This window comes from Mesocricetus auratus, unplaced genomic scaffold (genome assembly GCF_017639785.1).
Source record: "Mesocricetus auratus isolate SY011 unplaced genomic scaffold, BCM_Maur_2.0 Super-Scaffold_6730, whole genome shotgun sequence".
NCBI classification, from domain to species: domain Eukaryota; kingdom Metazoa; phylum Chordata; class Mammalia; order Rodentia; family Cricetidae; genus Mesocricetus; species Mesocricetus auratus.
The window spans coordinates 17,472,237-17,487,630 of NW_024429184.1; the positions used below are offsets into that span (position 1 = coordinate 17,472,237).

At 40.4% G+C, this 15,394-nt stretch overlaps 1 protein-coding gene across 2 annotated transcripts in view; it reads right to left on the bottom strand.

Moving 5' to 3' along the window:
* The window catches only part of Ube2r2 (ubiquitin conjugating enzyme E2 R2), a 61,008-nt gene that overhangs the window by 22,797 nt on the left and 22,817 nt on the right, over window positions 1-15,394 (bottom strand). Inside the window, exon 2 of one of the 2 annotated variants that reach the window (XM_005078854.4) lies at window positions 3,815-3,901. The exons of the other annotated variant lie outside the window; for it this stretch is intronic. Coding sequence (XP_005078911.1) covers window positions 3,815-3,901 — 87 coding nt within the window. The remainder of the gene's footprint in view (window positions 1-3,814; window positions 3,902-15,394) is intronic. 2 annotated transcript variants of the gene reach the window in all.

Genomic DNA, 15,394 nt, shown 5'->3' on the forward strand with positions numbered 1-15,394 from the left:
CCCTGGGCTTTGGTAATTCTCCTGCTTTGGCCTCTTCAGTACACACTTGGTGCTAACTCTGATTACTTTTCAATTAGGTTAATTCTGTAAAGAACTTTACAGACCAAGCTGGCCTCAAACACAGGAATCCTCCTGCCTCTGCCTCTTCAGTATATTTTTCAGTAGTTTTTGAACAGGTTTTTATTAGTAGGAATCAAAAATCACTTTTTTGTTGTTGTTTATGCGAATCCAACTATGACTGAGTTTGTTACTTCCCACTTGTGCTAATGTTTATGCCAATTTGACACAGACTAGGATCATCTGAGAAGAGGGAACCCTGATTGAGAAAATACACATTACACTCGTCTGCAGACACACATTTGGGGTTTTCTTGATCACCCACTGACATGGATGTGGGTAGGACCACCCCTGTGCAGGGTCCTGAGCTGTGCAGGACAGCAGGCTGAGCAAACCAGGAGGCAGACTCTGTCTGTCCACTGCCTCAGCTTCCCTTGGTAGACAGTGATCTAGAATATGCAAGCCAGACAACCTTTTCCTCCTGAAGTTGTGGTATTTCATCACCACAGCAGAATCATAGCAAGGATGGCACTCAATGAGCATCGAGTCATTTTTGTCAAATCTACTGATTATAACTGGGCATCCAGTTTCTGCCTACAATCCCAATACTTGGGAAGGTGAGGAAGAAGATGACATGTTGGAAGCTAATCTGAACTACATGGCAAGATCTTATCTCAAAAGCCCAATTTAACAAAAAACAAAAAACAAAACCTGATCTAAATGGCTTTAAATGTGCCTAAAATATTTGGACAATGAAAGCAAAGCATATTTTTACACCAAACCTTAAATTTTTTAGATTCTGTATTTAAATTTTACATGTTTAATAACAATGAGATAGTAAACAATCTCAAGATTGAAAGATCATAAGACCATAATATATAATCTGTACGATAAAACCTAATGTATTATCTTAGCTTTACCAGTTGATTCTTTTTTTTTTTTTTTTTTTTTTTTTTTTGGTTTTTACGAGACAGGGTTTCTCTGTATTGTTTTGGAGGCTGTCGGTCCAGCCTGGCCTCGAACTCACATAGATCCGCCTGCCTCTGCCTCCCGAGTGCTCCCGAGTGCTGGGATTAAAGGCCTGGCGCCAGTTGATTCTTAATTAGGATAAATCATTAAAGCTAATATTCAGAGAAATTGTAAGTTTTACAAGATAGATAATTCTATCCACTAGAAAAGAAAGTAACTCAAGTTAGTCCACTAATGAAAAGAGATGTGCCTCCACTTGTTTCGATCTCTAACCCACTTGGCTGCTGAAGTCACTGCCTAACCATGGCTTTATTACCAAACACTACACAAGCGGGGCAGTCATGTATCACATCCTACAAGCACGAGAACGTTCAAACCCACACTGGCAACACTGGACACGTCAGCAAGGGGGCAGATGAGGAGGGAAGGAAAGCAGTGAGAAAGTAGAAAAAAGTGGGAAAGTAAACAAAAAAAAATTATCTTGCCAGTTCCAGGATTCAAATATAATTTCTAAAAATTATATGTAACCACTATCAATCCAGCATCTGCCTGGCTTGTTTTAGCCCCAGGCTGGCCTTTAGCTCCTGGGCTCAGCCTCTCTAGGGTTAGACTGTAGCTATTGTCATGGCACCAGGCTCTCCCGCATACTTTTATTTTTGGTTGTGAGCCTAGCCTTTCATAGCTGAGCCATCTCTCCAGCCCATCTCCCATATCCTTTAAATTTGCTGGTAGGAGTAACCAACAGTAATGTTTTACTTGAGTCATCCTATCTGTCAGGTTTGTAATCATTTGTATGAATACAATAGTGTTTATGAAACAACAGGATTCTAGTTGTATACTTCTGAGTGCACTAAACCATGTAACAGGAAAACCTGCTAGCTGGGCAGTAGAGGTGCCCGCCTTTAGTCCCAGCAGCACTCGGGAGGCAGAGGCAGATGAATCTCTGTGAGTTCAAGGCCAGTCTGGTCTACAGAGCGAGTTCCAGAACTGGCTCCATTGCTGATGGAAAATCCATATTAAATTAATTTTTTATTTAAAGGTTTTATTTTCAATTGCATATATGCAGGGGTGGGTATATCCATGAAGATTCCTGTAGATTCCTGCAGAGGCTAGATGTGTCAGCTCCCAGGAGCTAGAGTTATAGTAGGTTTCGAGAGCCAAACAAAAATGACAGAAACTCAACTTAGATCTTATGTACTTTTTAATTTGGGGGGGGGGGCAGGGTTTCTCTGTGTAAAGTCCTGGCTGCCTGTCTGTTTGGAACTCACTCTGTAGAGCAGGCTGGCCTTAAACTCACAGAGATCTGCCTGTCTCTAACCCCTGAGTGTTGGCATTAAAAATGTGTGCCGCCACCACCACCAGGCTTATGCTCTCTTAACTGTCCGAACTAATTCTTTTAGTCTACAAGTTTCTCCTTCATCTTTACTAGTTTCACAAACATGGTGTTTTTTAGATAATTAAATTCACAAATACTACAGTAAAGTTTACATCTTTTGAGCAATAACTAGTAAACTAGTTCTTTTCTGAGGGGGGGATTTACTTTGAAAGAGGTTTTCTCTGCATAGCCCTGGCTGTCCTTGAACTCAGAGATCCACCTGCCTCTACTTGGGATTACAGGTATGTGCCACAATGCTGACTCCATCTTGGACTGTTTTTGTTGACATGTATTATTTATTGGGAAGGGGGCTGAAAGTGCCATGGTATGTGTAGAGACCAGAGAACAACTTTAGACTCAGTTCTCTGCTTCCACCAGTGTGAGTTCTAGAACGCTGCCAGGCTTGGCGGTAAGCTCCTTCACTCACTGAGCCATCTCGCCAGCCCCACTGCTGTTCTTAACACCATGATTATGTTAAACACTAGAAGAGGAGGAGGTAGGAGGTAGGACAGCACGCATCACCTTTTCATCATGTTTGCCTGTGTGGAAGAAAACAAAAACTGTGCATGTCTGGAACCCCACTTGGGAGGCTACAAATTGGATACACTACGAGAGCTGGTCTGAAATAAGCATAAATAAAAAAGAAAAGGCAACTGTGAAAAATAAGAAGGCTGTTCTACTAGGCTAATGCATTACTCCAGTATTGTCATAATTTAGCCCAAAGCTAAATATGTTTTTTCATGTTTCAACCAACAGTTCTACTAGAAAAGCTCCCTGCAGGCACACTGACTTGTCCAACAGAACCTCACCTTGGATTTACTCCAAGAGGCTCTCAAATGCACAGCGGTTAACTCCTGCAAGGAGGCCAGTCCAAATGTAGTAGGATAAATCCTCCCCCCAAAGCTGAGTCTCTAACCATAGCAACAGGTGACCTTGCTGTAAAGTTAGAGGATAGGTACACAAATAAATTTATATGACTTTACTAGATTTTTTAAATGCAAATGTTAACATGTGTGCATTATAATCTTAGCAATGAGCTGCAAAGTCTTACTAACGCTTCAATCTTTAACTGGAATATAATTACTATATAATAAAAGTACCCTTGATTTTAAATAGTTAAACCAGAGACTATAGATATAGAGTAAGTATGAAATCATGAATATTTCTCTGTGATTACAGAAAAACACAATTTACTGAGATATAGTCTATTTTAGGGGGGGCGGGTTTGGTGTTGTGACTGAACCTAGATTCTTGTGCACAAATGCTCTACCACTAAACTACACCCTCCAGCCCAAACTACTTTTTTGTGTAGTGTGACATCAAACTCGGGGTCTTGACTGGTAAATCCCTAGTCTCTTTTTAAAGACCTAATCTGAAAAGTCCACAGAGAAAGTTATGACAGATGTTTCTTACCTCATAAATGTTGGGGTGCCACATTTTGGTCAAGAATCTGAAGGTAGGTGGTGAATAAGGGTAGTCAATAGGAAATTTAATATGTGCCTGGAAAGAAAAAAAAAAGATAATGCTAATAAATGAGACAAGTTATTCATTTGCCTAATAATTCACACTATTGTATACCAAAGAAACAAATTTTGTTTCTAAGAATCAGGCTACTGAGAAGTCTTCTACAGTACTGGGTTATTAGAATGCTCTTTTAGTATGTCATCCAGTATTTATGTCTTTGTTAAATTACCCAGATTCGCAGATATTACAGGAATGAAAGGTAAGATGTGCCAGATACTGGGGCTGTGCTGTCCCCATGCAGAGGGCCCCACAGACCCAGATGTGCAGCTTCAACTGAGCTAGTCCTCATCCTCGGCTACCACTACTTTTGTGGCAAGCAAAGCAATATGGTTTCCTAATAAATAACAGAACAAATATACTTTTCCTTTTTATTGACAATGCAAATATTCTTTCCTCACTCAGCAACAATAACGTTGACATTCTGATGTCATTTCCTGTCAGTGGTTCTTTTCATTGAACAAATGCTCTTTCCCTACTCCCCCAATCCTAAAAAGAAGGCACCTGCCTCATGACACTGTCAAAAAAGAAAAAAGTTAAAAGACCAAAAGTGTGCATCATTTTCAGAGGCTACTCACAAAAGTGGCAGGGCTTTGTAAGAACAAGTGTCATGGTTTAACTCAATCTAGTTCAACCTGCTGATGCTGAAAGCTTAAAACAAGTATTTTACAGATTCACCCTACAAACACAGGGAGGGTTGGATATGGGTAGGGGAGTACAAGTCAGCAAGCTGGCAGGCACCGAGAGAACTGAAACTTGCTAACCCTATGACATCCCACCTCCCACCCCTAAGAACTGTGGTTATTTCAAGTTGTGTCTAAAAAACTCCACTTGCAGAGAGATGTCTATTGCATCTGATTTGAAGGAGGGACATCATGCAAACAGTTCCACTTACAGCTTTTGTTGAAAACAATGGCCTAAAATTATTTAAGTTCAGAAGTACCCTAGGCAGAGAGAAGAAACACACACATACATATCAACAAAACCCAAAACCACTTGAAAGGAGAAACTAGGCTGTGAGAAGACCATGTCTTTGCCGTGGGTCTTGTGTATGTACATGTGCATGCCTAACAAAGACCAGAGAGCCCACACTGCTCCCTGTGCAATCAGGAAGTGAAGCCTAAGGCCATGCTGTAATGTTAAAGGCATTCCCTAACACACACAAACTCGCTATACAAATCCCAAGTAAATGAAAGCTATCTCTATACAATTATTAGCATACATTAATCTGAATTCATTGGCCACACATGAAAGAGAACAGACTTTAGAAAATGAGGTTAAAGTCACTAGGCAAGCTAGCAAATACAACGAGCACATTAAATGTTAAATGAAAACTGTATCAGTCAGATGGTTCAATGGGTAAAGGCAATTGCCACCAAACCTGACAACCTATGTCTGAGTCCACATGGCAGGAGAGAACCAACTCTCATTAAGTTGTCCTTTGACTGCATGCATGCATTGTGACATGCATGCACACAAGCACATACATAAATAACTTAAAAATTACACTTTATATGTAGTATATAAAATAATAATTAAAAATATAATTATGTAAGACATAAAATACAGAGAGACGGTTGAGGGGAACAATCAATCGTTTGAAATTAAAATCCTAGCTAAATTTACAAAAGATTTTAAATTTTTTTTAAATTTTACTATTGGGGAAAGAGAAGAAATGGCCCCATGGTTAAGAGCATTTTCTTGGCAGAGGATCTGAGCTCGATTCCCAGCACCTCCATGGAAGTCCACAACTGCCCATTACTCCAGTCTCATACACATAAAATAAAAAATAAATAAATAATGGGTGTTTAAAATCCTAAAGGAAAGCATTACGTGTCTCAAACCATTTCCATCAAAGTAAGGGGAGAAGAGGTAGGAATGGGGTGGTTGGCAAGAAAATGGCCCCCAAAGGGAGTGGTGCTATTAGGTGAGACCTTGTCGGAGGAAGCGTGTCACTGCGGGGTGGGCTTTACCCCTCACTCCCCACCCCATGTGACACTGAGTACCCTTCCTGCTGACTTCTGATCATGCTCCCACCATGATGATATTGGGATGAACCTCTGAGCTGTAATCTGCCACTTCAATTAAATGTCTTCCTTTATAAGAGTTGCATGGCCACGGTGTCTTTTCACAGCAATAGAAACAAGAAGAAAAATGGTAAAACAATGGAACAGAGGCTGTTTGGGCACTGACACAATTTATTAGTCCTATTATTTAAATCTCTCGTTTTTTTTTTTTTTAAAAGACAGGGCATCATAGTAGCTCTGGCTAGCCTGGAACTCACAAAGATCTACCTGTCTGTGCCTTTCAAGAGGTGTGCAGCACATTCCTCACTAAGCTTCAATTTATTTATAAAATAAATATATATAATATTATATATATGTATCAAAGTATAAAACAAACACATGTGTATATACACACTTAAAACAAAAACTTTAGGTAAAGTGGCTCTTGCTTTTAATCCAGCACTTGGGAGGCACAGGTATGTAGATCTTGAGGCCAGCCTGGTCTACCAGCTAGTACCAGGACAGCCAGTGCTACACAAAGAAACCTTGTCTAGAAAAACCAAAATGAATGAATGAATGAAATGAACAAACAAACAAAATGCAATTAGGGGCTGGGAAGATGGTTCTGCAGTTAGTTGACAGCACTGGCTACTCTCCCACAATCCAGGTTTGATTCCCAGCAACTACATGGCAATTTACAATTGTCTGTAATTCTAGTACCAGGGGATCCAACGGCTTCTTCTGGCCTCTGTGGCACTGCATTGCATACATTGTGGTGCACAGTCAGACATACAGGCAAAATATCTGTACACATACAAATTATTAAGTAAGAAATTTAAAAGATTTTTAAAAATGAAATTGTAAAGAGGAGAAAGTTTTCATTAAAAGAACAATCTAGGAAACTTAACATTCATTATAGTTGAAGATTAAAAACAAAGTAAAAGCCAAGCATGGCAGAGGCAGGCAATTCTCTGTGAGTTCGAGGCCCGCCTGGTCTATATAGTTCTACAACTACTTAAAGAGACCCTGTCTCAGAAGGGAAAAAAAAAAAGTAAAAATGAAAATTATCACAGTAATGCATTTTCTGCTAAAGCAAAACAACAGCTGGAAGGGGAAAAGATCCAAAGGGAGTATCTTTGTGAAATTTGTAAGATTCCGGAGGGTCAGGGAGGTGACTTACTGGTTACTCACACTTGCCACCAAGTCTGACAACCTAAGGTCCATCCCAGGACACAAGTGATATACAAGAAAATCAATTCCTGCATGTTGTCCTCTGACCTCCACACAAGAACCATAACATACAAATTAAAATGCAATAACAAGGTTTTTCATTCCATTAAGAAGGTAGGCATAACTATATTCCTGACACTAGGGAGGCAGAAGCAAGAGAATTGAAAGTTTTTTGGGGGGGTTGTTAGATTTTGGGGGGGTTGTTTTTGTTTTGATACATAAAGAAAAATATGTCGGGCGTTGGTGGCGCACGCCTTTAATCCCAGCACTCGGGAGGCAGAGGCAGGCGGATCTCTGTGAGTTCGAGGCCAGCCTGGTCTACAGAGCAAGTTCCAGGACAGCCTCCAAAACAATACAGAAACCCTGTCTCGAAAAACCAAAAAAAAAAAAAAAAAAAAAAAAAAAAGAAAAGAAAAGAAAAGAAAAAAAACACTTGTAAAATATCTCAACAGCAATATTGGAAGCAACCCCTGCTTTCAAAAGTCTGTACAAAAATTACTGAGTCTGGCAAAACTATATACTTCAGTTACAAAATATGTATTTTATGATGTAAAAATGCCAGTATTATCTTTTAATGATACTCTTTTCTAAAAGGCACTAGAACTGACACGTCATACTCCCACACTCCAAAGACTATAATTAACCACGTGCAGTGGCACGAGCCTGTAATCTTGGCACTCAAGAAGCAAGAGACAGGAGTATCTAGAGCACCAGGCCAGGCCAGCCTGGGCTACAAAACAAGACCCTTATCTCAAATGAACCAGAAACACACATAAACGAATGTTATAAAATGTACAAGACTCAAAAGAATATCAAAATGAATAATTAGTAAAATCGCTAAAAACAAGGTAAGTGTAAAAAATACCTATTTTATTTTAGGAACAATTATTTTGGTGGAGGGTAATTAAGGTAAGCCTGGACATATTCTAGGTAATATGGCTGTGGCCAGGATTAAAGAGGACATCTGACATGACATGACCTCTGACCTTCACACACACATATACATACTAGAATTTGTGCCCACACACATGGACATGCACTCCCAAATGTGCATGTGTGTGCACACACAGTGGGCTTGATGTCCTACCTAATCCCAATACACAGGAGATTAAAGCAGGAGGATCCATAATTCAAGGTCACCCTCATTGCAGAATGGGAATCCTAAAGCCTAGGAATAAATCTACAGGGATAACTTGGATTTTATGATGGAGATTATCAAACAGTCATGGGTAAATGTTTTAAAAGACTTATTTATTCATGTATTTTATGTGTATGAGTGCTCTGTCTGCATGCACACCAGAAGAAGGGATCTGATCTCATTAGGGATGGTTGTGAGCCACCAAGTGGTTGCTGGAAATCAAACTCAGGGCCTTTGTAATAGCAGTCAAGTGCTCTTAACCACTGCTCCATCTCTCCAGCCACCAGGAGAAATTTTTTGTTTGTTTTTTTAGACATAGTCTCTCTATGTAGTCCTGGGTTCTTCCTATGTAAACAAGGTTGAGCTTGAACTCACAGAAATCCACCTGCCTTTTCATCTGCTGGGGTTAAAGGCATGCACAATCATGCTTGCTGGTAAATTTTTTAAATGAGTGAGGTAGCAAATGCCTGAAATCCTATCACAAAAGACTAAGACAGAAAAAGTAAGTCTAAACTACATATCAAATCTCTCTGTCTCTAAAATAAAGACCTAAATAAATGCAGAGATAAATAAAACACATAGATTGGCCGGGTGGTGGGGGCACACACCTTATATCCCAGCAGTCAGGAGGCAGAGGCAGGCAGATCTTTGTGAGTTTGAGGTCAGCCTGATCTACTGAGTGAGTTTCAGGACAGCCTTCAAAGCTACAGAGAAACCCTCTCTAGAAAAACAAAACAAAAACAAAAACAAAGCCATACAGATTGAGCAACTATCATTAAAAAGTCCATTTTCCAATGCAGAAATCCCACTCACTCACATTCATGCCCACACACTCCAGCATGCACTGGTGTGTTCAATACCCAATGGGCATGGGGGTGTACTTAATCCCAACACCTGTAAGAAGAAAAAAACCCAAGCAAAGAAGGCTGGAGAGACGGCTCAGCAGTTAAAAAATCCCTAGCTGATCTTCCAGAGGACCCAGGTTCTATTCCTAACATCACAAAGTAACTCAGAACCATCCCAGACAGTGCAATACCCTCTTCTGGCCTGAATGCACTGAATGCACATGGTGCACAGATATACTGCACACATATAAAATTACATACATACACAGTGCAAAGTCAACTAACAAACTGATATTAAAACTTAAATGAATTAGTGGGGATGTAGTCTGGTGGCTACTTAGCATGTTCAAAGCTCTCCTGTCTGATCATCTGTTACACAAGAACTTCACATGAAAATACAAAAGACAAAGAAAAGCCAAAACTATTTTGAAATAAGAAACAAACACACCTTTAGTCCCAGCACTCAGGAGGCACAAAGAAGCACATCTCTATGAATTTGAGGCCAGCATGGTCTACAGAGCAAGTTGCAGGACAGCCATGACTATCTGTCTCAAAAACTAACCAAACAATAAAACAAAAGAGAAACAATAATAAGTCTCAATATATATTTTGTTTCAAGACTTCACAGTAATTAAGACTGCTATAAGGATAAGGATAAGCAAGTAAGAGATGTGTGTTTAGACACATACCCACATGTCCAGAGTCACATTTCTTTAATTCAGTGGAAAAGGTTAGTTCCTTTCTGTTTTGTTTTTGTAGCAGTGTCTCACTATGCAGCCCTGGCTGGTGTTGAACTCACAGAGACCCTCTGCCTCCAATGAGGAAAGGATCATTAAATAGATTCCACCCCCACTTCCCCAAAAAAGAACAAAACCAAAAACTGTTACCCTTGTCTTACAACATATCTCCAGAAGAAACTTTAGCCAAAGCACTCAAACAAGAAATAATGGCAATCAAATTAATGAGAAGTAAAATGTCTGGTTTTTTTCATATATATACATCACACATTTGATAGAAATAATTCAGCAGAGTAGCTGGACACAAACCAACACCAAAAAGTCAACTAAAATTCTATAAGCTAATAAAGTACCAAAAGGTGAAAGTAAGAATACTAAAATCCAGAAAGAATAAGGTATTTAAAAATAACAACAGAAGCAAAATATTTAAACACTTAAGCCTATGAACCAGGTGGCTGTACTGGCACATGCCCACAATAACAGTATTTTGGGGGTGGAAAAGAAGGATGGAGAGTTCAGAGGAAGTCAAGGAAATGAAATAACATCCTATCTCAAAAACAAACTTGGCACATTGGTACACACTTGTAATCCCAACAATTGGGAGGCCAAACAGGAGGATTGCCAAAGTCAAGGCCAGCTCAGGCTACATAGAATAATCCTGACAAAAGAAAGCAAACACTATAAAGAAAATAATGTTATAATGTAAGACATAAGTACAAAAAGCCACTTACAGCAAAGTACCTGAATGAAGGAGCCAAAAAGAAGAATGAAGTCCACTACTTACCAGCCTGTTCATAGGCTGAAAATTTGAAAAAGGCACATGGGAAGAACCTCTTCACACAGTGCACCAGCAATTTTTTAATGTAATTTTCCTCGTGTATGCCAGTGGGAATTAATGAGTGCACAGAAAAAAAGTCGCCAGGCAAAAGGAAATGCACATCAAGTCTACCACAGTAAGAAAAGAACAAACAGTGGCATGCCCACACACTACCCTGTGTACCTGACTAGAATCAGACTCTAGACCCAGACTCCCAGGCAGGAGTTAGGAATGACAATCGAAGAGAATTAGATTAACCAGAAAATAGTAGCAGTGGCAAAAGAGAAAAAACAAGAAATCTCTAACTCTTCAAAATTTATCCAAAGAAACAGTAAATATAACAACCGTTTACCAATCTATGTATTACATTCCAATAGTAATAAAGTTCAAATACACCATCTCATTAGAAAAGTAGCATTTTCTAGGATACAGAAAAGAAATTCTCATTAAACTGGCAAAGGATTAAATTAGAACCTGTTACCTAACATTACCTAATTACTGAAGAATAGATGTTAAATGTAACAAGGTAATAAATGTTCTTTTTTACCATACTATCCCCAAAAAGAAAATCCTATATCAGACAAGCAAAATCTAGAAACCTGATGTTATATAACTACATATTTGTTATTATTCTGATTTCCAATACATGTAAATTCAAGAAGGAACAAATGAAAAGGCTGTTGCTGCCAATGCTTTTAACTGGAGCTGCAGAGAATGAAGGTACAGAATATATGCCTACCCACTATCACGTGGGATCATCACCTTCCAAAAAGGTACTTGATGTCAGAAGACGGGATGAGGGTGACTCTGGCACAAGGTCCTGTGTTCTAACCCTAGCTCTGCAAAAAAAGAGAACTGGCTGGGCATGATGGTATATGCTACAATCCCAGCATTTTAGAATCAGGAACAGAATGATTCCCCCAACTTCACGGCCACACAGGGCTACATAATGGACAGTGAGGGCAAAGAACCTTAAGTTATCAGACAAAAGAGGAAGGTAATGCAATTCAGAGTTATACCAAAGGCTAAGATGTCAGAGGAAAAAGGCTTTTATTTCCAATGAAACAAATTTTGAGTTCAGGACAGCCATGGTGGGGGGGGGGAGGGAGAGAGGGAGGGAGGGAGGGAGGGACTTACAAAGCCTCAAAAATTATGTGCTCAATATTAAGTCAAGATTTAGACAACCAAATGGTACTTATCTGAATCCAAAAACCATTCAGTAGAGTGGCCTAAAAAGCGGTCTCAAAGATCCTAGTGTTACACAAAGACCTAAACTTTTACCTTTAGCTACTTAATGGAAACAAAATCACAGTTCCAGTATAATTTCCAAAGAAGGATGTAATAAAGGAAGAAACTAGTACCAAGAGTCCACCCCAGTCTTAGAAAGTTTTGAGTCCATTTTAATACTTCACATGAATTACATTTGTGTGTACCTTTAACAAGGTATTGTCACTGGATATGGTTACATACACCTAAATCCCAGCACTTGAGGGAGGGGGCACAAGTCTGGGGCCAGCCTGAACTACACAGAAAATTCCACGACAGTCTGGGCTACAGAGTGAGACCCTGCCTCAAAGCAACAACAAACACCAAAAACAAAGTCAGGATGTTTTTAAGAGTCTGAAACTAAGAGGCAGGACAAATATTCTAAAGTGAGTCTGAGCAGTGAGCCTTAAATTTTTAAATATAAAGGGTCCGCCAACATCTGGGTGTGTCTGCTCTGGGAAAACATCTGCTTTCTTTTAAGACAGGGTCTCACTACTTAGTCTTACCTGGCCTGGAACTCACACTGAGGACCAGGATGAAATAAATGCACTTGCCCCCCTCTGCCTGCTCTGTCAGGGCACCACACACATGACCAGATAGTCTAGGACTAGTCACAGATGTTGTGGGTCCTCTACAAGTACAAGTGCTCTTAACCACTGTGTCAACTCTCCAGACCCTCACCCTCCAACCCCCCACTCCATCAATGGATTGCTTGGTAGAAAAAGGTCCCTGCCACCAAGCCTGGTGACCTGATTCAACTCCTGGAACCGATTCATTAATTTCCATCATTGTTCTCTGACCCACACTTGTATATCATAGTCATGCATATGCACATGCATATCCACACAAATTGTTTAAAAAATGAAAAATGTAGCTTCTTAAAAAGCATTTATATTTAGTTTTTTGAGACAGGGTCTCTACATTTTTCAGGATACTTGTTGACAATAACACACCCAGACTGCCAATAAAGTTTACTTTAAATCAGAGGATGGAGTCAACGAGGCTCTGGAGGACTGAGATGGGAGAGGGCACAGGAAGTAGTAGGGAGAGGCTTAGAGAGATGCAGTCCTTCTTGATCTGGGAAGAAGGAAGATACAGGGTCAGCTGATTGTTCCTCCATCACTCTTTTTTGTTTGTTGTTTGTTTTTCTAGACAGGGTTTCTCTGTATTGTTTTGGAGCTGTCCCGGAGCTTGCTCTGTAGACCAGGCTGGCCTCGAACTCACAGAGATCCACCTGCCTCTGTTTTCGAGTGCTGGGATTAAAAGCATGCGCCACCACTGCCCTGCTACTCTATCACCCCTTGGTTCAAGGTAAACATTAGTAACAGTCTGGAATATTGGTGAGAGCAAACATTCAGCAAAACAACATAGACCAGGCTGGCCTGGAACTCAAGAGGTCCTCCTGCCTCTACCTCAGAATGCTGCAACTAAAGACTTATGCCACCATAGCATATGTGCTATCTGCGTTCTTAAAATAACTGCCTTAGTAGAACACACCTGTAAACCATAATCAGGGAAGCTGAGGAAGAGCAACCTTGAGTTCAGGGCCAGCCTGATCTATGGAGTGAATTCCAGAACAGCCAGGGATCCATGGAATAAAGCGGTCTTGAAAAGCAAAAATAAAAACAAATAAATAAATAAAATAAAAAGTGAAATTCTCTTGTAGAGAATTCAAGTTTGTTTTCCAGCATTGTCAGGCAGCTCATAATCACCCATAACCCCAGCTCCAGGGGGTTCAACACCTTTAGCCTCCATGGCACTGGCACCCCTATGCATATACTCACCACAAATACATAATTTTGGCATTTTGAAACAGGGTTTCTTTGTGTATCCTTACCTGGCCTGGAACTAGCTCCAAAGACCAGACTGGCCTTGAAGTCACAGAGATCCCTCTGCCTCCCCCTCCCTAGGGCTGGGATTAAGGATATTCACCAACAACACTAGGCCTATACATAATTTAAAAAAAAAATTCAAGACCTGTTGTGAAATATTTGTTTAAATAAGCAAAGATGTGTTGCATTTGTTTATGTTGTGGAATGTTACTGTAACTATGTAAAGGTGTGTTACATCTGTTTATGCTGCATTTGTTTAACTATGTAAAGATGTGTTGTTGTTTCACCTTGCCTGCCTAAGCAAGGCACCTGATTGGTCTAATAAAAAGCTGAATGGCCAATAGCTAGGCAGCAGAGGGATAGGTGGGGGCTGGTGGGCAGAGAGAATAAGTAGGAAGAAGAGGGCAAAAAGAGAGATGCCCAGGGCCAGGCAGCCGCCAGCCAGCCAGGCACAGAGGAAGCAGGGAAGTAGGACATACACAAGGAGTAAAAGGTTAAACACCCTGAGGCAAAACATAGATGAAGAGAAATAGGTTAATTTAAATTAAAAAGCTAGCCAGAACAAGCCTAAACTAAGGCTGAACATTCATAACTAGTAATAAGTCTCCTGGCATGACTTGCTTGGCAGCAGGAGAAAGCCTGCTACATTAAGGCCAGCCTGGGTAGAGAGAGACCTTGACTCAAAACAAAGTGAGCAAGTGCTGTTCTGACAGAGAACTTGGTTCCTAGCACTCACACCCAGGAGGCTCAGAATCATCCACAACTCAAGGTCCAGGACACCTTATGCCCTATTCTGGCCTCCATGAGCACCTGTGTACATGTGATGCACATACACACACACTCAGGCACACAGAACCACAGGTAAAAGAAATAATCTTTAAAAAAGTGTTAAAGTGCTTTTTAAAACACTGAAAGCATAGTTCATTAGCACAGCATTTGCCTCGCATGTGCAGAGTTCAATCCCAGTCTCCTCTCCTCTCCCTCTCCTTCCTCTCCCTCTCCCTCTCTCTCTCTCTCTGAGGTCCTGAGTTCAATTCGCAGCAACTACATAGCAGCTCCCAACCACCAATAACAGGGTCAATGTCCTCTTCTAGCATGCAGATAAAGCACTCATACTCATAAAATACATACATAAATATTTTTTAAATGCTGTCTTCCAAGTTGGTGACAGTGACACACACCTGTAATTTGTCTGTAGTTTGAGCATTTGGTACATGTGAAATCCTGGGGTAGAGTCCCAGTACAACACACACACACACACACACACACACACACACACACACACACTCATGCACACACCATTCATATGCTAATTTGAAGAAATAAATTAATTTTGGAGTGGTATTGGAGATTTACCCAAAGGTTTCATACATGCTGGGCAAGTGCTCTACCATTAAGCTATATCCTCAGATCCCTTTTTTTTTTTTTAATTTAATTTAAATTAGAAACAAGTTTGCTTCACATGTCAATCCCAGGTCCCTCTCCCTGCCTTCCCCTCCTGCTCCTTCAACCCTCTCCCAGCCCCTCCCTCAATCCCCACTCCACTCTCCAAGGAGGGTGAGGTCCTTTATGGGGGATCTAGAAAGTCTGTCATATGATCC